The sequence below is a fragment of the Chelon labrosus genome, assembly GCF_963514085.1.
Source record: "Chelon labrosus genome assembly, chromosome: 21".
Taxonomy (NCBI): domain Eukaryota; kingdom Metazoa; phylum Chordata; class Actinopteri; order Mugiliformes; family Mugilidae; genus Chelon; species Chelon labrosus.
Genome location: NC_140354.1, coordinates 14259096 through 14282764, shown reverse-complemented (window position 1 = coordinate 14282764; position 23669 = coordinate 14259096). Strand labels below are relative to the sequence as shown.

At 44.0% G+C, this 23669-nt stretch overlaps 3 protein-coding genes across 5 annotated transcripts; 1 reads left to right on the top strand and 2 right to left on the bottom strand.

The window, feature by feature from the left end:
- Window positions 1-1132: 1132 nt before the first annotated feature.
- cog1 (component of oligomeric golgi complex 1) lies at window positions 1133-11582 on the bottom strand. Of its 3 annotated transcripts, XM_084571362.1 has the most exons (16): window positions 11190-11581; window positions 10478-10725; window positions 10205-10386; window positions 9935-10111; window positions 9685-9841; window positions 8601-8811; window positions 8161-8518; window positions 7342-7796; window positions 7078-7224; window positions 6809-6991; window positions 6516-6640; window positions 6019-6127; window positions 5764-5873; window positions 2994-3075; window positions 2820-2843; window positions 1415-1528 (listed from the first exon to the last, which is right to left on the bottom strand). In XM_084571362.1, the coding sequence occupies exons 1-15, from the start codon at window positions 11493-11495 to the stop codon at window positions 2835-2837; spliced, it is 2859 nt and encodes a 952-aa protein (XP_084427488.1). In that variant the 5' UTR covers window positions 11496-11581; the 3' UTR covers window positions 1415-1528; window positions 2820-2834. The 3 variants fall into 3 exon arrangements, with proteins under 3 accessions (XP_084427486.1, XP_084427487.1, XP_084427488.1); XM_084571360.1 differs by lacking the exon at window positions 2820-2843 and having other exon boundaries at window positions 1133-1528; window positions 11190-11582; XM_084571361.1 differs by lacking the exon at window positions 2820-2843 and having other exon boundaries at window positions 1250-1528; window positions 6830-6991; window positions 11190-11580.
- A 409-nt stretch (window positions 11583-11991) lies between these two features.
- On the top strand, window positions 11992-14605 carry smim22 (small integral membrane protein 22). The gene is made up of 4 exons (XM_084571580.1): window positions 11992-12205; window positions 13519-13656; window positions 13758-13825; window positions 14220-14605. The coding sequence occupies exons 2-4, from the start codon at window positions 13527-13529 to the stop codon at window positions 14265-14267; spliced, it is 246 nt and encodes an 81-aa protein (XP_084427706.1). The 5' UTR covers window positions 11992-12205; window positions 13519-13526; the 3' UTR covers window positions 14268-14605.
- Window positions 14606-15235: 630 nt separating this feature from the next.
- On the bottom strand, window positions 15236-23367 carry rogdi (rogdi atypical leucine zipper). The gene is made up of 11 exons (XM_084571445.1): window positions 23215-23367; window positions 20971-21042; window positions 20606-20688; window positions 20278-20332; window positions 20108-20188; window positions 19244-19339; window positions 19054-19152; window positions 18593-18706; window positions 18461-18510; window positions 18241-18367; window positions 15236-17270 (listed from the first exon to the last, which is right to left on the bottom strand). The coding sequence occupies exons 1-11, from the start codon at window positions 23287-23289 to the stop codon at window positions 17229-17231; spliced, it is 894 nt and encodes a 297-aa protein (XP_084427571.1). The 5' UTR covers window positions 23290-23367; the 3' UTR covers window positions 15236-17228.
- Window positions 23368-23669: the final 302 nt, after the last annotated feature.

The window sequence follows — 23669 nt, the reverse complement described above, 5'->3', positions numbered from 1 at the left end:
GTAGGAAAGAAGCAGAGCCAGGGACAATTGCTGCTATCTCCCCCCTTTTTCTTTTTTTTAAAATTTCCATGAGGGAGGAGAGGAGGATTATAGGAGGGATAATAGTCCATCACAGGAGACATGCAGAGACCGGGTCTTTCCACCAGTACAACACGGTAGCTGAGGCAGGTCCACCGCAGCCTGATCAGACCTGTGCGTGTATGTGTGTGTGTCGCAAGGGGACCTTATGGTCTGGTTTAGTTCAGCCACAGACCACAGAGTGCTTCTTTCAGCGAGTTACATGTTGCACGGTACACTTCCTGCAGCCGCCCTGTGGTAGAACCACCTGGAAAAAAAATGCTAAACTTCTATAAAAGCATGCGCTTGCTAATGATGACTACATCACATATCCCTCATTCATCTTAAAAGAAAAAAAAAAAAAGGTGTTGGATGCCTTTTAAAATAGGACAAACAAATGGATAAATGCTAATACTGGCTAATGTACGGCAATGTCCCGGTTTAGCATCCTAGATTAGCATGCTAGCAAGCCAACACCTCCACAGTGGAGGTTGAACGTCACTGGTTTTGCAGATGTTGGATCATAAACCAAAGTATGGCACACATTAAACAGCATGATAGCTGAGATTATACTCTCTTCTCTAAGGATATGATCAGCCAAAACATTAAAACCACTAACACGAGACGTGAATACCATCGACCATATTGTGACAATACAACGTCCTGCTGGGAAACTTTTGGACCTGGCATTGATGTGGGTGTTACTTAGACATGTAGCACCCACCTAGACCAGACCAGACACCCCCACCCCATAGCAATGACGCTCCTGGATGGCAGCAGCAATCCCCAGCAGGATGCAGTCTGACAAAGACACAAAAAAGGTTTAGGAATAACTCAAAAAGGTGTTGACCTGGCCTCCAACCTAGTCTAGACCTGGCCTAGATCCCTAACTGATCAAGTATCTGTGGGATGATCCACAGAGGCCCCTCCCCTCAACCCATAGGACCCAAAGGCCCCCACTAACAACATCCTGTTGCCAAGCACCACAGGACACCCTCAAAAGACCCATGTCCATTCTCTGATGAGTCACAACTGTTTTGGAGGCACAAGGGAGACCTACACAATATTAGGTCATAATGTTATGCCTGATCACCGTATAGACACAGAGCATGGTAGCTAGAGAGGCTTAACCAGGATAGGAACTTAATCTATCTTCAGTGATTACAACAGTTACACTACCTATACACTATTTCTATTTTCAGATCATATTAAATCACACATGAGGCGTTTTCCCAAAAGACAAAATTATATTTACTGTACATAGTGTTTTTTTTAGTTTTTTTTTTTACAAAGTATCTGAAAAGGCAAATAAAAAGTCATAAAGGGGTTATTTCGCCATGCCAGAGAGCCAGCTGAGCTTGAATAAGGAAGGAGCTGCTGCTGCCGTGTCCTCGTCCTGGTCGGCGAGCTGTCGGAAGAGGCTGCCCGGTCGGAAGCTGTCGTCACTGGCTACTGTGGAGGGTTGAGGAGCCTGGTGGAAGAAGAAAACGCGGTCAACGCGGCGGCTAGGCGACGAGGAGGTCGTCCACTGAGCCTGGCGGAGTTGAGAGTCGGTAGGTGGAGTCTTCCGCGTTAGCCAGGGAGCAGACTGTATGATATAAGTGCTGCGACACACCAAACCACGATCAAAGAACTACGTGATCACAAAGGCCGACTGCGCCTGTGTCTGGACCATAGACTGTATAAAGATGGACGGCTCTTCAAAAGTGAAGCCAAAGCAAGTAGAGCTCCCCCTGGTGGCTGGCTGCAGTATAGGTCATAAGCTCCACCCCCTCCATGTTAGTGGGCGGGACTTGTGCCAAACTAAAACTCTAAAATGCACGTCAAATATATTTTTTTTCAAGGAAGGTTTCTGTCATTTTAGGTAGTTAATATAATGTTGTTGCATTTTCAAGTGTCAATTTTCTAGATAAGTTTTAGTTTAGTTATTTGACGCTATAGAAAAAGGATGTGACATAATGGCAACCACCATAAACCGTGAGAGTTGTAAGAAAAAACAAAACAAAACGAAAACTCACAAGATGGCGCCGCCCGTATCCCCGGGAAAAAAAGCGTCAGTTTAGCCAGTGCAAGGAAGTGGGAATGCATTGTCCATATTTATATACAGTCTATGGTCTGGACCAAAAAAAGTTGCACCTGAACACACCACAAAGATTACAGCCAATGGCCAGATGGGACGCATGTTGCGTTCCTCCACAAATCTTCATACCAGCAGGTAGCAATCAACTATAGTCAACATAAAAATGGGGAAACCAGAAAAGCTAGGGCTAGCTAGGAAGTTAGGAAGAGTTTTAAACCGATTCCAAATGGCCATGTTGTTGAGAAAATATTTGCAGAGTCCACTCAAACAGGTGAGATTGACACTGATTGACACTGATTCACTGCTGCTCTGCGTGAAGTTCTTCATTAGTCTGATCCTAAGCCGCTTCACAAGGCCGAACAGAGAGCGGGAAATTAGTGAGAAGAGATCACTTCGACTAGTGATGCTCGGATTGGTTGAATAAATCCATGCATAAATTATCAAACGCACAAAGCCAGCCTGATCCACAGTGCTCAGAGTAGATTTAACGGTGCAATCCGCGCATCACTAACCCAAATATTGCTCAGTTACTAATCAATCATCGTCAAAAATCAATTATCAAAGCACGCTCACACTGCAAATGCACCAAAGGTAAACCGAGGCACTACTAACAAGCCAACACACACACACACACACACACACACACACACACACATATGTAAACCCACACTGGTGAACTTGCCTGGGGTTCTCGCATTCAGAAATGCTGGGAAAGGCAGAGGGCACAACATTTAGCAAAAACCAAACAGTGACAAAGAGAAATCAAGACATAAAAGCAGGAAAACAAATCAAACTAAAACATATGGTACACACAGGAAGTCAAGTCGGGGCAGATTCATCTCACTGTGTCACTTACCAGCTGGTGAGGGGCTTCAGATACCCTGGAGGAGGACTTTGATTTCCGCGTGTTGGACATGCTGAGAGGCAGCAACCCGAACCTGTTGAGGACAGAGCAGCCGCTGTGATTTCTGTTTTTCTACATCCTCTTGAGTATGTACAGTTTGTGCAACGTTACGGTTCAAAAGGAGATATTGAACGACATATTACTACACTGCATTGTCATGACAGAACCTAACCCTAACCCTGCTGGAACCCAAACCGACTAACCCTAAAGAACCGTCTGGGAGGTCGTCCTTGGCAACAGTTCGGAAAAAGGTCAGGAGCATTCAAAGAAATATAGAGCTATCACTGCTCTAAAAGCTAGGTACACTGATCAAGCATAACATTATGACCACCTTCCTAATATTGTGTAGGTATCCCTTGTGCCTCCAAAACAGTTGTGACCCATCAGAGAAGGGATATGGGCCTTCTGAGGGTGTCCTGTGGTGTCTGGTAACAGGGTGTTGTTAGTGGGGGGTGCTTTGGGTCCTATGGGTTGAAGGGAGGGGCCTCTGTGGATCAGGCTTGTTCCAATGCATCCGACAGATACTTGTTCAGTTTGGGATCTAGTGACGTTGGAGGCCAGGTCAACACCTTGTGCGTGTTGTTTTTGAGGCGGCATCCTGCTGGGGATTGCTGCTGCCATCAAGGAGTGTCATTGCTATGGGGTGGGGGTGCCTGATCTGCTCTAGGTGGGTTCTACATGTCTAAATAACATCCACACGAATGAATGCCAGGTCCAAAAGCTTCCCAGCAGAACATTGTATTGTCACAAGATGGTCAATGTTATTTACTTCTCCTGTTAGTGGTTTTAATGTTGCGGCTGATCGGTGTACGTCATCAACCCTAAAACACACCTATAGCTGTCAGCAAATGAACCCAGGACGCTGACTGGTATGAACCTTTGTGGATTAGCCTCAAGTGTCAAAGCTTGAAGCCTGTTAAGATGGATTTTCATGCGATCTTCTGCTCATCTTCACAAATACAATCAATCAAAGACCAGGTTTGTAAGGTTCAGAAGATTAGCTTGCTCGTCACCACAGCATTAGCTCCCCTGTTCGCAAACCCATTCCAAACCAAGCACTTCCTTTTCATGTAAGTGATTGCATTTCCTAAAGACCGGTCCAGAGGGCAGACGACAGGCAGAGTGCAACACATCGATTTTTGAAAAGAGGTTGTTTAATCCCTCATCTCTTCTTCCACCTCCGGTAAACGTCTCCTCTAGCGAATTGCCATGTTGCTTCTCACAGTTTGCAGAAGCCAGCGGCTCTCTCAGTACTAGCGACACCGGTTCACGTGCGAAGCCTCGCTTGTTATTTGAACAGAAAACCAACCGGTCTCGTTCGTACAGCGTGTAACTTGGATCATTTGTTGACCCTTGACAAATATTTGACAGAAGACAAACTGACAGAATGGTAAGTACCGGGACTTAGATCCGGCTGGTAACCAAAATACTAAAAGCAAAAACAAAACAAGTGAAACCCAGAAACAGTTTCTGTTTCGGGCTACGTGGATTTGTACTTTCAGTCATTGTTAAAAGTCTTAGTTTCGGTCATCGTCGCGTCATTGCAAGAGATGAAAGCAGTTATCAGTTATACTATCAACGCTCCCGGAACTTTCTTAAACCTGTCGACGACAACACAGAGATACTGAGTGTAACACTAACGATGCTTCTCATTAAAAGTCCTCCAACAGGTCAAGCAACTACGTCGTATCCAAACATCTATGCTGACTATGTTTTATTTACTATGACTCCCTCATTCCCCAAGGGAAATCTTTGTCAGCATCAGAGATGGCGGCTCTCAGCTCTGTTGTCTCGTTCAGATTCTGGCATTAACGTTCGTCCTAGGTGATCTGATGACAAGTGTTTGAGTGCGCGTATTCGCAACTGTCATTAAAACACATGTTGAATGAACTTAGCTTGGGATCAGATCTCAGTTTCGCGCTCCGTAAACAAATAGTCGCTGTCTGAAAACACATGAAACTACTGTCGTTTCAGAACCATGAACGGCGCCGTTTGTTGCGCGTGCGCCCCAAAAAGGTGATATGACACAAACTGTACGGTTTTCCGAGCTATGAAGTCTCTATTACTGACACACACAGGAACATATGGTGGTAGTTATGGTGGAATTCACTCATATTTAATACATTTATGTTTTAATTTCACCTCGTTTCAGGTTATTTCTTAGTTGCGGTTAGGGATAAAAGGCCTCCCTCTGAATTACCGGAGGATGCCGGTCCATCAACGTGGCCAAGACACATGTTGTGTTCATACTACTAGAAGAATTGCGATCACAAGTGGTTCACATCTGTCCTGGCCACATGTGATCAGATCTGCTGTTTACACCAGGTCTAGACTGTGAATCCCATGTCATATCGATCTCCTTCTCTGTGCTTTGCTTTTTGAACTTTCTCCGCAGTCTGACCGTCACCTTCGCTGACCTCCTCAAACCAACTCCACAGCACCATGCAGTGGAGTAAAAAAGCAACAGATTTCACTGTCCAAGTCCTTGCCATTTATACTTACACATACCATTTATTCCCCAAACCATACGTATCTACTTCTGAACAAGAAATACTTTGGGCGCTGGAGGATAATTAGAATATGTCCTCTGTTCTTTCTTACTGTCACTTACTCATCAACACAAATGTGAGTTTTAGTCATGACTAAGAAGCTGCCAGAGAACATTATTCATCTTCACTGGTTTTAAAGACAGAAAATTAAAACTGCAAGCCGGCCCTCTAACCTGATCTGGCTGCTGGCCAGTGGAAGGATGTTGTAAGGCTCCTGGGAGTTCACACTGCTGCTCCTCGTGGTAAACTGCTTCTCCGAGCCCGTCAGCAGCCCCAGCAGCACCTGAAACGCAAAGGTGTCAGCTCATTAACGGAGACGGCTTTCGCACAGGTCGCGTGATGAAGACACGGCGATGACGCGCTTCCCCGTCAATCAAGATAAAGTGCGTTCCATGCGTGTGTCGTCTTGACTGCGCGTCTGGACGTACCGAGGTTCTCTGAGACAGGCGGTTGAGGTTGGCGTTTAACGGAGGGGTGAAGACGTCCAGGTCGAACGGGTCGATGAAGCTCTCCAGCCAATCGCAAACTTCGTGGAATCTGGGGGAGGGTGAAAATAAAGAAATCTGTCGTACAACAAATCAAACATACGTTCTTTTTTTGGACTACTACTACTACTGTCTGTGAATTGTTCAGCTTCACTGCAAGTCTTTCTGCGCTCCAGCATTCATAGCCTATTACTCAGCTCAGCCTCTTGGAATCAGATCAGAGGTGATATCTTGTGTTTCCCAATAATTTCAGCATGCACCTGCAGAAACCTACAACTCCCAGCATGCACATACTTTCAGTCTGTCTGCAGTCTACATTTTTTTCCTACATACTTTTCATACTATGTAGATTTTATCTTAAAGCCTTAGAGAGAAACGGTACTACCAACAATTTCAAGGTAGTCCAGCTTTGCCAAAGTCGCACCGAAATTTCTGCATACCTGGGGTCTTGGTGGGATCGGGAACTCTTGCCCTCCTCTGGTCTGCTGCTCAGCGTGGTGTTGAGGTAGCGAAGGTCAAACAGCAACTGCAAGGCTCTGTTCTGAGTCATGGGGAAAACACCCTCCTGGAGGATGAAGAGGGGAAAACAAAACAAAGCAGAGAAATAAAAAAAAAAACCTTACAGTGATTCTAAGCAATTCCTTTCCCTTATCTTATCTCTTCCTTCCTGGTCTTTGCCAGTGTTTCTTTTCCATCTTTGTCTCGCTTCTGTTTCCTCTCTCCTTTTACTCACTTTTAAGCCTGCGTCGGTTACCTTGCTGTGGTTTTGCTGCGTGAGCCCGTGGAAGTGGTTGAGGGCCTGAGCCAGACACGTCTGCAGCAGCTCCTGCAATGTGGGCCGGGGCAGCGCGTGACCCCCTACCCTGTTCACCTCGACGCACAGCTGGAACAGCAACAGCTGCACAAACCAAGACGGCTGCAGAAAAAAAAAAAAAAAGTGCAACCTCAGACCCCAGAAATCAGAAACATCTGTCCTTTCTGTCTGCGTTGAGAGAGGCTAACCTGGACTGGAAGACGGATTTTGGACGTGACGCTGCTCCCCGACTCTGCCTCTTCTTGGATCTCCAGATCCTCCCAGTTTGTCGCTGTCGTTAGGATGTCGCCGGCGGACTTGGCGTGCAGCCCTGCGCTGAACTTATCCAGCAGCACCTGTCACAACAGATAAAGCTGTTTTTAAGAGATATGTGGCCAGCACTTATGACTAACATGCTAGAAAGGTTCATCATTCTGTTTTTCTTCACAGATATACGTCTAACGGTGTCTTACTTTGGAGATGGCGGAGCTCCAGATGCGGTAGGCCTCCATGCTGCAGCCGAGAAGCTCCTCCTTAAGCCCCGCCCACTTGGCCTGGGCGGGACTGACCTCCGCGGCGGCCCTGGCTTTGCCCAGCTTCTTTCCCTGCCTCGGGGTTCCTTTGGCCACGCTCTCGGATGCGGACTGTTTTCCCAGGATGCAGTTCTTCAGGTTGGGGCAGAGTTCGCCCATAGACTGACACAACCTGGCCATGAACAGGACTGAATTGAGGCGGACGGGGCTGGAGTCTGGGGAGGCCGCGGGTAATTCCGAGCGAACGGAGGAGAGGATGTGGCGAACGCAGGCCAGGCAGCCTTCGCGCAACGCCTCCTCCACCGCCGGGGTGTCTGTGAAGCGGTTAAATGAGGATGCTGACGAGACGTCGACGGGTCCAGAGGAGGAGACCGTCACGGAAATGGAGTCAGATCCTGCAAAGGAAAGAATGGAAATTATTAACATACATAAAAATAAATGTTTATACCTTAGACTGTATATAAAGATGGACAGAGGAACAGCTCCTCTAAAGTGAAGCCAAAGCAAGTAGAGCTCCCCCTGGTGGCTGGCTGCAGTATAGGTCATAAGCTCCACCCCTTCCATGTTAGTGGGCGGGACTTAGGCCAAACTAAAACACTAAAGTACACGTCAAATAATCTTTTTTCAAGGATGGTGTTTGTCATTTTAGGTAGTTAATATAATGCTGATGCATGTTCAAGTGCGTCACCAAAGTTGTTAGGAGACAGTTCTACTGGCTTCAGCAGACCACCATATACTGGTCCTTAAAATGTCCCCTACCTGTGTCCTGGGAGGGAAGGTAGTGCTGGAGGTCGTCCAGCCTGTCCTTCAGCTTTACGTCTAAGGAAGAGCAGAAGTTCTGAACACAAGGTGTGAGAGCCTGGGTCTTCATGGCCAGGCCACTCCTCTGCTGACCCCGCTGAGCCACGCTGACCCAGCCCGCATCGCTCAGCAGGTCCCCGGGGGACTCGGACCACAAGAAGGACGCCACGTCTACCTCGTACTGGGCCCCGCGGCCGCCGCCAGCGTTGGTGGCTGAAGCAGAACTGACGGCCTGGTCTTCCAGATCCCTCACGGCTGAGGTGAGAAGCTGCACAGAGCTCGCTGAGATGGCTTCGGTTTCGTCTTTGGTGATAGCCTTGGGGAATAGAAGCGAAGAAGGAATCATTGGTATATTTTCCATAGCTATGGTTTAATATTAATGTTAGAAGAGCACCAACCTGCAGGCGGAGAAGGAATAGCTGCTGCAGGAAGTCATCCCAGACAGCTAGGGGGCGCTCCAGCAGTCGCTCACAAACGGTGCCCCAGTGCTGACTGATGGATTCTGTGGACAGAAGGTCCCACACGGCATCTCTGATGGCCGCCAGCCCCTTTAGGCTCTTGACATAGACCAGAAGGCCGCCAACGCCACGGCAGATGTCCTCTTTACAGCTGAGGAGAGAGAAGACACCGGCCAGGCACGGATTAGATGATAGATTTAGGGCTTAACTGCAAAGTTTAAGTTTAAAAACTTGGAAGGGGCTGAAACGGATGCAAAATTACTTGCACCAGTCTTTTCTACTTTACGATAATTAAAATGATTTGGACATTTAGGCCCCTTTAGTCAAAGTAGCTTAGTTAGCATGGTAACTGTTCATGGACTGAACTGCATCTTGTGTATGTGAAGCATCATCTTCTGAACACAACTAAGATCAGGGATGCAGATTATGAAGTTCACAGACAGCTGTAGTCTTCGATAATTTTGGCAATGCATGAGTTGTATCATAAATCACTCGGTGCCCACACATATTAGCCAATTCGCTATTAGCATCCTCTGGCCGATGCAGCAGGAGGTCTGCGCCCGGAGCTCAATGACTTCTTATCATCTTCCTCCCATAAAATGCACTCGGTTCAATACAATAAAACTGTCAACGATGCAGAATTATGTAAGAAAATAACAGAAATTCTGGTTATGACAGCAACAGAATTTGTCAGCGGCTCATTACAACACCCTGTTACTGGAAGGCTTGAGAGGGGAAACATCTGCACAGGAAGTATCGAGTTTCAGAATGAAGCTGAGGCGTTTGTTGTTGCGCTGACCGAATTAGTTAAGTGCAAATTAAACTGAATGTCAGAGCTGCAACAAGTCAATTAGTGGGCAGGCGTAAAATGCACCGGCGAGGGTTGTGTAGCGAGCTCTAATGCGCAAAAAGCTGCGATCAAATTTCAGATATGAGGGTTTTCATTCTCTCTACGCTGCACAAACGAATTCTTTGAACTTTTATGTAGGAATCGGCAAAGTATCCGTGTGAGGGGTGTCCTTACGTGTTGATCCACTGCTGCAGGGTGTCCCGCAGGTGCTCTCTCTGTATTGGCTGAGCCAGGGTGCGAAGGGCGGGCTGAAACTCAGTGACCGACGGGGGCAGGTGCCTGAACCAGCTGCCTGTGCTCGTCTCATCCTGCAGCACCTTTTTGCCCTTAGCTGAGGAGGGAGACGAGAAAGGTGGACGTAAACAGACTGGCCTCGTCCATGAAAGAACGTTATCTCGACTTCCGGGATGTCAGAGATGCTCACCTGCACTGGTTGTGGAGGTGACGTTCTCCAGGATTGAGAAGAGCATGCCGCAGCTCAGAGCCCCCTCCCCTGACCTGGGGCTTCCCTCTGGGGGCAGATAGAAGACGGCGTAGGCCTGGAACAGCGTGGTGACCAGCAGCTCCACCAGGCTGCACACCTGAGCCTTGATCCCTGCACCTGGAGACATATTTTCTGTGTTTAGAGATTTCCAAAAATAATAAACCCTGCAAACAATGCTTCCTGCTCTGCTTTACACGTAGTAATAGATACCATGCTGCGGTTGGTTCAGCAGCTGATGGATGGAAGCTTTCCTGGCCAGTAGGAAGTCAGCCAGGGCCTGACGCGGTGAGCTGTCCTCAAGCAGCATGGTGGACACCAGGGCCTCGGCGATGGCCTGATCCGACACTGCCCGGCCTCGCAGCAGAGACCTGCTGTCCAGCAGAATGGTTGACCTGCAGGAAGACGTCCATCAGTTCATAATTCTTTTAGAGGCCTTAAGAGTTTCAGAAAAAAAAAACAAAAAAAAAAACATCCCCCCCCTACCTGAAGTGTCCCGTGGTGGCGACCTGCCGGACCAGGATGGGGAAGCGTGCAAGAACGGGGCTGTAGTGGGCCCCCGTGGCGGCCTCCAGGTGCAGCAGTTTGTGCAGGTAGCAGCACAGAAGGTAGAGCTGGGTGGCTTGGAGGTACTGGGACGCCTCCATGGCGCTCCAGATGCGCTCCGGGATCTCCAGGAGGAGCTTGATCTGGGAGGCCATGGTGTAGAACTTCTCCTGCCACTGCCTCTGACCCTACAACACAGGCACACGGATACAGATACACAAGGATACTTTAAATTTGACAGAGATAAGCAACGATATGAGGATAATAATGCTGCACATAAATTGTGGTGCATGTATGGAGCAAGTGTTTTCTTTCCAAAGTCATCCAGCACCAGCATGTCATTTAAATAAAGTTTCACATTTCAGCTCTGGCTCTCTGCCGCCCTCTAGCGTGTGTTGTGGTTCCAGGGGCGTGAGAGTACACGCTAATCCATCCACAAAAGTTAGGGTTACAGTGTCAGGGATGCTCTGAGCTACAATATTTTCATGCCGAATTCATCTCTGTTTTGTTTTGGGTCATAAAAGTTGCAAAGTGATGGTATAGCTGTGGTGCGTATTTAAATATTTACAGCATAACATTGAATTGCCACATTTTTAAATGGCGTTTAATGTTGCTAAGGTGACGCAGGCGTAACGCTAGGTTAGCAGTTCACCTCCTGTCTGCAGCCGCTCACGCCGGCTCTGCTCTGTTTGAGGCTGTGGCAGTACTGCTGCATGTCCTGGATGGACTGGACGACACTCTCCGAGCACTGCCTCATCTCTCCGATGGTGTCGGCGGCGTCGATCAGGTCCCGGTACCGCTCCCCGACCATCTGCCTCAGCTCCTCCTTCTTCTGCTCGATCTCCCCGCGGACTTTGCGTTCGATCCGGCGGATCTCCTCGGTGTTGTAGCGCTCGAAGAGAACCGCCGGGTCCTTGATCTCCGAGACCCGGAGGGACAGCGCAGGGTCCTCGGCCATGGTACCTCCAGAACAACTTCAACCGATGCAGGAACTCCAACCCGGAAGTCACCGGTGAAGCGAACTTCCGGTTTCCACGTATGCAAAACGCGATGGAAACGGAATATGATGCGCTGATTGGTCATGAAAGCTGTCAATCAAAAAAACACTTCCGTATGCGAAATAAAATAAAATAAAACGAATTAAAATAAAGTAATTAATTAATTTTCTTAACCGTTCGTACTCTGGAGGGTCTCGGGGGATAAAATAAAATAAAATAAAATAAAATAAAATAAAATAAAATAAAATATTTTCTTGTTCCAGTTGGACAAACACTATTAGACTAATTTGCATATCGCTTAGTTTTTACGAGTTACATCGTTTATTTTACTTATTAAAGTATTATTGAAAGTCTTGACTAACCCGACAATCACAATTGATCACTTTTTTTTTCCTTTTCAGAAAATGAAACGTTGTAAAAAGCTCACAGATGTTGCCTCAATCATATCTAATAATATATATTATACATTTGGTTTGTTTACTGCAAGTCTCATGCATCTTTCTACGTTTATTTCGTAAAATGAAACCGTTAAATACGTGTGCGTCAGTGTTTAACAGGTGCGTCAGGTAAGAACCTTCGTACCCGGAACTAAAAACCACAAAAACAATAAACGAGTCCATTGAGAGGAAGGCACCTGCGTTTCACCTGCCGAACGACAAAATAGAAACAGGTACAGTTTATAAGGAGTACTTATAATAATGTTGAAATGTTATTAGCTTTGTTTCAATTTTATGTTTAAACGTTGAAAACCTAATAATACTACGGTGTGATAGTTTAATGATGGTGCCTAGTTACCAGTCAACAGTTGGCAAGTGCGTAGATTTTATGCGGAAATAATACACAAATAAATAAAAAGGTGTATTTTCATTATTGCTTTTTGTTAGTATTTCACATGTAGAAAGTATTTGTGAAATGTTAAGGTTGTACCGTGTGCCAGGTTGGCATTGGGAATTTGTGGGGAGGGATTTTTCCTTAAAGTTTGGGATGGTAGGGACTATTTCTTCAGGGGAAAGTAGTTCCAGTGAAAACTGCACACACCCTGAGGTGCCTGCTACACACTGCCCTCTGTGGATGTGGACTGTCCACATTAACTGTGGCTCTGTTGCTGTAAAAATAAGAGGTTGTTGAATTGAAATAACCAGTTGCTGTATCTATTTTATTTCATTTTATTTGTGTAACTATTATTTTGTGTGTTTGCTTGAAGTTTAATCTTTCCCTGCAAATAAAAATGTACGGACGGCGCTGGTGGTTTGTCCCCAGTGATTTAATTGTAGAAACTGTGCATCTGCAGCAGCTGTGTTTGCTGCGCAGAGAAGTATGTAGGTCAGATGATTTAAAGTAATGTGCTACATGTGTGAATCACACACACGCTGCATTTGTTTCAAGGGTTATAAGAGCTGAGTTCAGGCGTGCTGTGATTTGGTTGCACCATTTCCTTGTTATTTCACAACCAGCTGAGGACATAAAAGGTCGGGAGTTAAATGCAGCGTGCAACATCAAAACCACTGACAGGAGAAGTGAATATCATCGACCGTCTTGTGACAGTTCAGTGTTCTGCTGGGAAACTTTTGGACCTGGCATTCATTCATGTGGATGTTACTTAGACATGTAGCACCCACCTAGACCAGACCAGGCACCCTGTCCCCATAGCAACGACACTCCTTGACACTCCATAGCAGGACAATGCAGCCTGCCAAACAGCAAAAACTGCTTCGGTGAAGAACAGCACAAGGTGTTGACCTGGCCAACATATTCGCTAGATCCCAAACTGATCAAGTATCTGTGGGATGATCCACAGAGGCCCCTCCCCTCAACCCATAGGACCCCCACATTCTTTTGCCAGACACCACAGGACACCCTCAGAAGGCCCATGTCCAGTCTCCCACGAATAACAACTCTTTTGGAGTGTGTGATTGCACTGCAATGACCACGGAGCTAGTTGAGCTATAACGTGTCATCATCTGTGTGTTTTTCTGAGAGCAGACTGAACGATGGCGGACGGGAACCTCGGGCAGGAACTTGAGGATCAGTTCAACGATGTGCTTTCCAGACTGGAGTCCAAGCAGTTCTTCCAGTCTGACTGGGACACTGCTTCTTTTGCCATTTTCTTCATTTTCATCGGTGAGTGGATTTTGTAACATTTAAGTGTCAGCGTTGATATTTAATAAGCTTTTTGTAAAGGTTTTTTTTTTTAATGTAAACATGGCTACTGTGTTTCTCAGGTATGGTTCTCCTGCTGGTCATCCTGGTCCTGATCCGCTGCTGCTGCTGCTGCTGCTGTGACGAGAAGGTAAAAACATACAGGAGACGCATTCAAGAGACAAAGGCGTCAATCAAGGGGTCACCGCACCGAGGCATCAGCGTTAACTTTTCTTAAGTGTCCTTAAATTTGACTTTTTAACCAATATTACCATCACACACAGTGACTGGTAACAGTAGTGTGATTTAAAGCATATTCAACATGTTTAAAGTAATAAAACAATAATTTAAACATGGAATAATTTAATAAATTTCATAAAAATGTCCCAAAACATTCAGATCACTGCAGACTTTCATCGTGCTTAGCCTCGATTGATTGCATCTTGAGATTATCTGAAACCGAGTGGTGGTTACTAAAGATAACTCCATGTACTCTGATAACAAAGGCATTGTCATTTATTTATTCATTTATTTATTATTTTTAGCCTCGGCGACGGAAGGTCGGCATAGACAACATGGCCCTGGAGCCCTGAGAGCCGAAACTGACCGGAGGTGGAGGCAGCGGAGCCTCGTAGTCCCACTCCCCGTGCCAAAACAGAAGCTTTGATTCACCACGTTGACTGCAAACAAAACATTTCTATTTGCACACACACACAACAATTGTTGTTCAGAAACTCTTTGCTATGGAAATCTAACACGTGATCCTGCTGACTGTCTCTTACTATGCTGGGTTTATTGCTAGGATACCGCAGTGATCAGCTGTGTTGTTAAGCCTCTGTAGATTTGACTTCTTTTCTAATCTGTTTGCTGGAAGGATGAAAACATTTTAATTTGAAGGTTTTACTTAAAAATAAAAGATTTATAGTTTGGTAATGTATTCTTTGTTTCATTCATTTAACTGTTTTGAGTTAGAATTAATAGAACTGACACTTACACCGATCAGCCACAACATTAAAACCGCTGACAGGAGACGTAAATAACATTGACCATCTTGTGACAATACAATGTTCTGCTGGGAAACTTTTGAACTTGGCGTTCATTCGTGTGGATGTCACTTAGACATGTAGCACCCACCTAGACCAGACGAGGCACCCCCACCCCATAGCAATGACACTCCTTGATGGCAGCAGGATGCAGCCTGACACAAAAACAGTTTAGGAACAACTCAAAAAACATGAAGAACAGCACAAGGTGTTGACCTGGCCTCCTAATTCACTAGATCCCAAACTGATTAAGTATCTGTGAGATGTTCCACAGAGGCCCCTCCCCTCAACCCATAGGACCCAAAGGCCCTCAGAAGGCCCATGTCCATTCTTGTCATCACTTCCATCGTCTCATGGTGTCAGAACTACTTCAATCTCAACGTAACAGCTCTTGTCAAGTGGCGGAGTCAGTCATCCACTGATTGCAAGGTTGGAGGTTCAATCCCCAGGCCACTGAAGGCCGGACTTGGGCAACACTGGTATTGGCTTTGAGTATCTCTCCTTAGAGACTTCTTATTATCTCAGCTTTTCCTAGTTGCGTAAAAAGTAAACAGAACCAGAAAAACAAAATCTAGTTTAAAGGCAGCCCCGCAGTAAAGTTCAGCAGAGAGAGTCCAACGAGGCCGGGGGCTGTTGTTTAGAGTAGCTTTATTGCACGGATAAATCATTTCCACATTTTATACGAGAGGCAGCTTTTCAAAATTGGTTAACACTTACTGGAATAAAGTCACTTGTTCGTGATTGGACTAGTGTTTGGTTCACAGGGAGCCGACGACACGTGAGACGAAATAAATATGAACACGGAGCGGACGAACACTTGAAACGGAGATTACATCAACAGATGTGACAAATAGCTTATCGTTCAGACTTATCAGGGAATGTTTCATTTTCACCAAACGAAGGGTTAAAAAAAAAAAAGAAAAGTGTGCCAGCTCCAGTGCCTGACAAATTCACGTCATATCACAAGTTATTATAAGAATGAGAACATACAGTAGTGTCTGCGTACACCAAACAATTCACATTAATGCCTGGATTATTCTGCTAAGTTTGGACTCGTCAATAAAAGAATATGTCAGCAACATGTCACGTATTTAGGACACTGGAGCAGGGACACAAACAAAATGATACTGTACCGTCACCAAGTCTGTTTCTGGTTAAAGATCACAGTGGGGAACGTTCTTCTTTATACCACTGCCTCCCCTCACAGCTGAAGTTTCTAATTCCCTTTTGCATTTCCTTCGCAGTGCTGCTGGGTTCCTAGCGTTCTGTGCAACACCCATTGCATGTGGATTTACAGTAACCTGAACATTTCCAGTTTCAAAAAGGTTTTCCAGTTACAAATTTGAGAGATCCAAATCCAAATTAATGATTATTTTTAAACTGTTTGGATTGGATTGATGTTTTTTTCCCCCTCTTTTTGGACAATTAGCTTGGGAACGTTTGAAAAAAGCAATTAAACTTGGATGCAAACAACTAAAAAACTCATCAACGCAATCTTATCTACGTGTGTAGAAGATAGAATAAGAGGTTCAGATGGAGTTCAGAGCGGAACGTCAACTCTCAGCAACACGTTTTGTATTTTTGGCTCAGATATACACGTGCTGCTTAAACGTGTTTGCACCCATCAGAATCTTCTGCAACTCTGCATTAAAGAGTTCAGAGCTCAGAGCTGTGGCATAAGCAAGGATGCTGCAGAATACATGGACGAGTTTGGACGATTTGGGGCCAGATTTGCAGAACTCCGTGATCTTAAGAGCGAATGTCCCGGGCCAGTGTCCGTGATTCTGGCAGCCCTCTTTACACCCAGTGGGTGGCTCAACTCCTCACTGCAGGGGAAACTAGTCCCTACTAAGAATGACCTTCAGTTGGACAGCCTCCCTTTCATCCTTCGACACTGAGCAACTTTTCATCTGGTCTCTTTTGGAACCAACTTGCTGACCTTTATTATGCATAATGTTGCATGAAAATATGTGACTTCTGCAGCCAGTGAATCCCTGATCCTTGGTCTAACCATAATTAGAAGAAGTAGGACTGCATGGTGAGATAATGCAAAAGGTGAACAAAGCGTGAAGCTGCTGTGAGGGAACACAAAGTATTTCAGAAAGCCCACTGTGATGACGTAGTGCAGCTTAGTCCTCCCACCCTGAGTGCACCGTCGACTTTAAAACCAGATAAATACTCAGAAAGTACTAAAGTGTTTTAACGTAACAACAACAAAAAGAATAAATCAAAAACAATCACATTCATTCGTTGAGAAGTTCAAGTCAGGTACTGTACTGCCAAATGCCATACACACACACACGTCAGTCAGCGGGGCTAACACAACTGAGAATGGCAAATGTCGAAATCTGTCGGGGTCTGACTGGCTTCTTCGGTTAATCATGCAACACTTCAGACTGAATGGCTGCATGACGAATATATATATATACAAAAATAAAAACCTTCCCAGGATGTCCCTTACACTTGAGTGGTTAGTTTGGGTCTGACCGGTCTCCGGAGGATGGAGGTGGATTAGAAAGGTCTGTAGTTCCAGAAACTGGAGAAGACCGATATCTGCGGAGGACGGGAGACACACAAGCTCAGTTAGAGAGCCACACAACAGTTTTGTATCGTAACAGGCATGTCAACTCATGGTTGATTGACTTATATAAAACATGTTCTTTCACACTTATATTTTGATCCAATCCAGTGAGTAACTGAAGCTAACAATGTTAGTTCACTTCATGTTTACAATTATTTTTTTCAAATAATGTTTGGACCATAGACTGTCTATAAAGATGGACGGAGGAACATCTCCTCAAAAGTGAAGCCAAAGCAAGTAGAGCTCCCCCTGGTGGCTGCCTGTAGTATAGGTCATAAGCTCCACCCCCTCTATTGTTAGTGGATAGAACTAGGGTCAAACTAAAACGCTAAAATACATGTGAAATAATTTTTTCCAAGGATGGTTTCTGTCATTTTATGTAGTTAATATAATGTTGCTGTATGTTCAAGTGTCAGTTTTTTGGATAAGTTTCATTTTAGTTAGTTATTTGAAGCTATAGAAACAGGAAGTGACATAACGGCAACTACCAGTTGCCATGCCAAATGCTCCATAAAGTGATCCTGTTGGGACTATGAGAGTTGTAAAAAAAAAAAAATTTAAAAACACGTACAGCATATAATCCAATATTTCCTTGTAACCGGTGGAGGTAGAGGAGAGCGTAGTATTAATTAAAAGGAAAACGCGAGTGAGTCTGGAGGAGGTGCGTATCACGGCTCCTCGTGGCTCCACTCTGGGACCGCACTGCTCAGACTCTGGCTCTAAAGTCACAAGATGGCGTCACCCGTTTCCCCGGGAAAATAGCGTCAGTTTGGCCAATGCAAGGAAGTGACGACACGTAGTCCATATTTATATACAGTCTATGCTTTTTGTTTTGACTATTTTGGTTAACTTCTAAAATATAACAAAACCTTAGTTTAAAATATTTAAATATACCTCTAGGAAGGTTTAAAATCGATTTAAAATTCAGCAAGTAGCACCCACCTTATCCTTGAGCTGCTGGCAGAGCTGCAGGGAGATGGTGAAGAACACCAGAGTGTCGTTGAGCCACGGCACCACACACTCCACCTTGTGGACATGGCTCACCTCAAACCGGTTACTGTTGAGCTCGCTGTGGACGCCAGTTTTTAACAGAATAAAAGGTTAAACAGACCTCTTCGGGAAAGCCAAGGAGGTATTTCTTCAGACAGAAACAATGACTTACAACATTGCTCCAGGGTTGTGCAACACCGAGCTTCCAGCTGGCTTGAAATTCTGTTCGGATCAGAGAGAAAAACATTGAAGCACGTGACCCCCGCTTGTAGCCGTAGCGCTGCATGGTGTTACATGTTCTAACCTTAGTGGTGTTGGGAGGCAGGACGTGCAGCTGATAAACAGTCAGACACAGTTTGCTTAAGTTGATGTAGAAGTTCACCATCACGTCCCCAGGCATGGGAGGGGTGAACATTTTCTGTGCACGGAAAGATGAACAAGAGAAAGAAAAGAATGTGGAACAGCAGAATCTGACATTTTGCCTTCAGGTGTTTGACATATTTGCTTTCCAACTGTAAAAAAAAAAAAGTATATAGACGCCAGAACATCACATCCTTGGCTGACGACACATTCAGGGGTCATAAAATTTGAATATAACCTAAGAGCATCAGTTATGTAAAATGTAATTATAACATAATAACTGCAGTAGTAACATTTTCTCTTGACTGAAACTACAAAATAAAGATCCTATCAGAAAAATCAAAAGGTGTCCATATACTATTGCCAGTGTGTGTGTCTGTGTGTGTTATGTGTGCCGTCCTGTACCATCAAACCACTGGTGGCCAGCTCTGGTAGTGTCATGGAGGCCGGGGTGGTGAGGCGGTTTCGTGCTCGCGTCAGCTGGAGCATCACCGCATCCATGAGCTACAGCGGCAACAGAAAAATATTAGATTAATGTCATAGTTAAGAAAAAAATTTAAAAAAAAGTCTCAGTGGCATTCGGATCCGTGCTGACCTTGTTAACCTCGGCTCCCGTCTTGAAGTGGTAGCTGTCGTCACGGCTGCTCAGGAGCTGCAAGGCCTGGTTCACATGGTTCCTGGCATCCTGGATCTATGAGGGATGAATAAATAAAAAGAAACATTTTATGTTTAAAGGTTATGAACCGAAGGTATACCTATAAAATATTTATTGGTGCCGTTCATTCTTACTTTGGCCTCGTAACTAGGCATCCAAGTTAAATTTTGACAAAGGTCTCAGCTGATGTAAACCCAGCCGGGAAGACAGAACAGGAAATGGACGCGGAAACTTTTCATCTTTTTTTTTTTAAAAACTTGGCTAAGAACTGTCGTAGTTCATGCTGCCATAGCTGTCACCCTGTCAAATACAGGATCTATGTGCGATTAGAAATTAAATAAAAATTCTGAAATGAGAATTTTTTAAAACTGGATGTCAATCCCAGTCACCGTTTGGCAAATCCATAATAATTTAAATAATTTAGTGGAGTTGAGTGGACTCCTGCAAGGGTTTTTTTTTCTATTTAATCAACTGAAAAATAAAAATAAAAATAAAAATAAATAAAATTAAATAAAATAAAAAATATAAAATAAAATAAAATAATATAAATAATAAATAAATAAAAAATACATCAAATTAAATAAAATAAAAAATTATAAAATAAAATAAAATAAAACATATCTCTCTGGTACTTTTGGCATAGTTCAACCTAGAGTGACCTAATTTATAAGGCATAGCTACATGGAAGAAGAATGAATGTCATCATTAGGTCTGAAGGGGTTTTGAAAGTAACAATAAGACAATCAACAGCTACACTTCTCGTTCTCCATCTCTCTAGTAGCCTTGAACACCGACGTACGGTACCTGCTGCAGTTTCCACTGCTTGTCTTCTCTGAACTGAAAGTGCAACACTTGGCTGCTCTTCGCCACCTTCAGGTTTATGTCCTGTCGACGAAAGCGGAAACAAATTCAGCCCGGAGCCAATGTTTAATCTTCCCATAAATAAATCCTCGATATTGACATTACAAACTCACCGCCTGAGTCAGAGCCTCTCCCTGGAGAGTCAGCACCCCCTTCACTTGATCCATGCTGCAAAAACAACACATGATATGGGAGTTTCAACATCACCTCAGGAGCACAGAGGACAGATTATAGTAAAGGGGCAAACACCTGATATGAACTCTGTAGGATTTCAACATGAAGAAAATGACCGACACATTCAGACCAACTATCAGTGAGCAGCCACTTGACTTCCCCCACAGGAAGACAAGGTTATGTAAGAGACGGGGGCAACTTATCAGGCTCATGATGACTATTTGTAACAGTGCAGCGACCACAAAGAGATGCATTTTAAAGTATTACGTTGAGCTGCCGAGGATGAAGTTTTCCTGTTTGAGCTGACTCTCCAGACCTGGTGTTGGCATTGAGAAACGTCTGGAGGCCTCCTGTTGACAACAGCAGAGCAAAATGTCACTTAACATAAATACTCACTTCACTGCATTGTATGATTATGCATGCACGCTACGTACTATTAACAATACTATTAACAAAGGTACACATGTTCAACTGCTCTTTAACACAATCACGTAATTTCTTCTTTAAATCCTCTCTCATGTTGACTTTTACAACAGAAGACATACGTTTGCACAAGCTGTGACAAGTAAACCGATGTACGGTACATATGTAAACGTCACCCTGCTCCAAGTACAGGACATCTCAGCGTTTACCTTAAGGACATCCTGGAGCTGCTTTAGAACAGCATGCACCTCTTCTTTGAGCAGCCAGTTGAACTCCTCCTCCTATAAAACAGACCAAATAAAGATTTAACTCCTACATGATTACTAATGCAAACAAAAACAAATCTGATGAGCTGAATTCCCTGTCCGTACATACAATAAAGTCTGATCTTATATAAGGTAAAAGGTAGGATTAACAAACACATAAAAATATCTGCAGGTTTTTTTTATAGATGTTTACACTGTGTGCTGTAACTGCCTTAAAGCGAGCATTGTTCCAACATTTTTGTGGGAGCCTTAGAGCCTCCATCAGCTTTTTTCTCCAGCTGTGGTCACAGCAGCTAAATGCAAAATATTTTCCAGGGAAGTGCATGTTTTCTTTTTTTTTTGTTTTTTTGTTTTTGTGCATTCATGGTTTCCCAAGAGTGGAAATTTGTTATACAGTGCTAACTCCAAGTTTTGTGGGGATAATTCTTTCAAGATCCTACACAGTAACACAGATACACTTTTCTGCACTGTCTCACTTGAAATTTATAAGTAATCTAACCTTTCAGTCACATGCTGACCTGCTGTTTGTACTTTGAACCTCACATATTTCTACAGGTACACAGTACTTAACAAATGACTTTTTTACAGATCAGCATTTCCTAAATAAACAGAATGAAATGAATAACTGCATGAACAAATTCAGACATAACAGTCTTCATTATAGTTTGTTCCTCCTCCAGAATATACTATGTTGCTGAAATCATTTTAGTAAACTGTACATTGTGATGTTTCCCAGTTTCTATTTTATTTCATAGAGCCACTTTTCATGACAGTCTGTATCTGTCTATCTACACGAACAAGGCACACCCAGATATTCTAACTGTTGCTTCTTTGTGAGGACACCCAACCACACAACAGTGTAAAGGCAGACTGGAGGAGGACTTTTTGAAATAAGACTGGTCAGTTAAACTCTGTCACAGTGAAAAAGAAAGATCCTGAAACAACATTTTAAAATAACAAACACCTTTAAAATATGTATGTACGAAGAATGTGTGTTACACGCTAAAATACACCATCTGAAGAAGAAGAAGAATGTATGGTATAGTTCATATTTAACTGGGGTTTCTAGCCTGGAAGCCAGCATAAAAACAAGACTTTTCTCAAACGCTTTTATTTTCTTCATAATCCTAGTGTTAACCTCAAGAGTAACAACTTTTCTTCTTAAGTCTAACTTTAACTCCAGAATTCTGACTTTTCTTCATATTTCCAACTTTAATTCCAGAATTCTGACTATTCCTCAGAAGTCTGACTGTAATTCCAGAATTCTGACTTTTATTCATATTTTCAACTTTAATTCCAGAATTCTGACTATTCTTCATAAGTCTTACTGTTCTTCAACAGTCTGACTTTAATTCCAGAATTCTGACTATTCTTCAAAAGTCTAACTGTTCTTCACAAGTCTGACTGTAATTCCAGAATTCTGACTATTCTTCATAAGTCTGACTGTTCTTCACAAGTCTGACTTTAATTCCAGAATTCTGACTATTCTTCATAAGTCTGACTTTAATTCCAGAATTCTGACTTTTCTTCATAAGTCTGACTTTAACTCCAAATTTGGACTTTTCTGCACATGTATGTTTTAATTCTGATATTGAAGTCAGAATCAAGAATAGTTCGAATTTCGAGGGCAAGTAAGATTTTTTTAAAACGTCAGAATTTTCTTTTAGAAAGCAAAAGTCCAAATTATGAGTAAAAGTCAGAATTCTGATTTTAATCTCAGAATTTAGAAAGAAAAGTCAGAACCCTATTTTCTGAGTGACCACTGTCACCTTTCGTAGATGTTTTACGTTTGTGTAAATGTATTTAAAATGCCCAAACAAACTGATAATGATTGACAGTGGTCAGTTTTTTTAGACCACTCTCACTCTCTAATGCTCGGTTCGTGTCCGGTCATCACGGGCCCACTGACTGTAAACAAACATCACTGCAGTGACAGCAACAGCGCGAGCCCTGGCTACTGCACCTGCGCTGTAGCGTGCGGACCCTTCAGTCCCTCTGGCTAACCGTAGCTAACATTTTAGCAACCTCCACACTGATTCCCCCATTATATTTACTACACACATCAGCATGTGATGTGTACAGCGAAGGGCCGGTCAGCAAACCCGCTAGCGCCAGAGCCGAGCACCGCTGTGTTTCCCTCTCTCTAGCGGTGGTGCAGTAGACAGATACGGAGGCTGAACATCTTACCAGCACGGCTCTCTCCACCTGACTGGCCGCTGACATCTTGGGCAGCTCAGACAGAGACCTCTGTGGGTTCAGCATTTTGTGCAGTCAACAGAAACAAACCCTCGGCGAGCACCTTTTAAAGACAATGTCCTCTGCTTTGGATGAAGGTGTATCACTCCCCACTAGTTTAGCAGAAGATCTGTTGCCTTCACGGCTGTCGGAAATAATGAGAGCGCCTGAACGGACGACTGAACACAGCCGTAAACACAAATTGAATAAAATGGTAGAAGTAGGTAAGAGACGATGTTGACATGTCCTAATTAAAGGACTGTCCTCGCTGAATAATAATAATACATGTTTAGGGGTTTATATAATTTATTCTTGAATTATAACCCAGATTATGCTGTACATACAATTTATATACAAGTATAGTCTTAATTCTGGGACCATGCACAGTCTGCCGTCTTAACAAAATA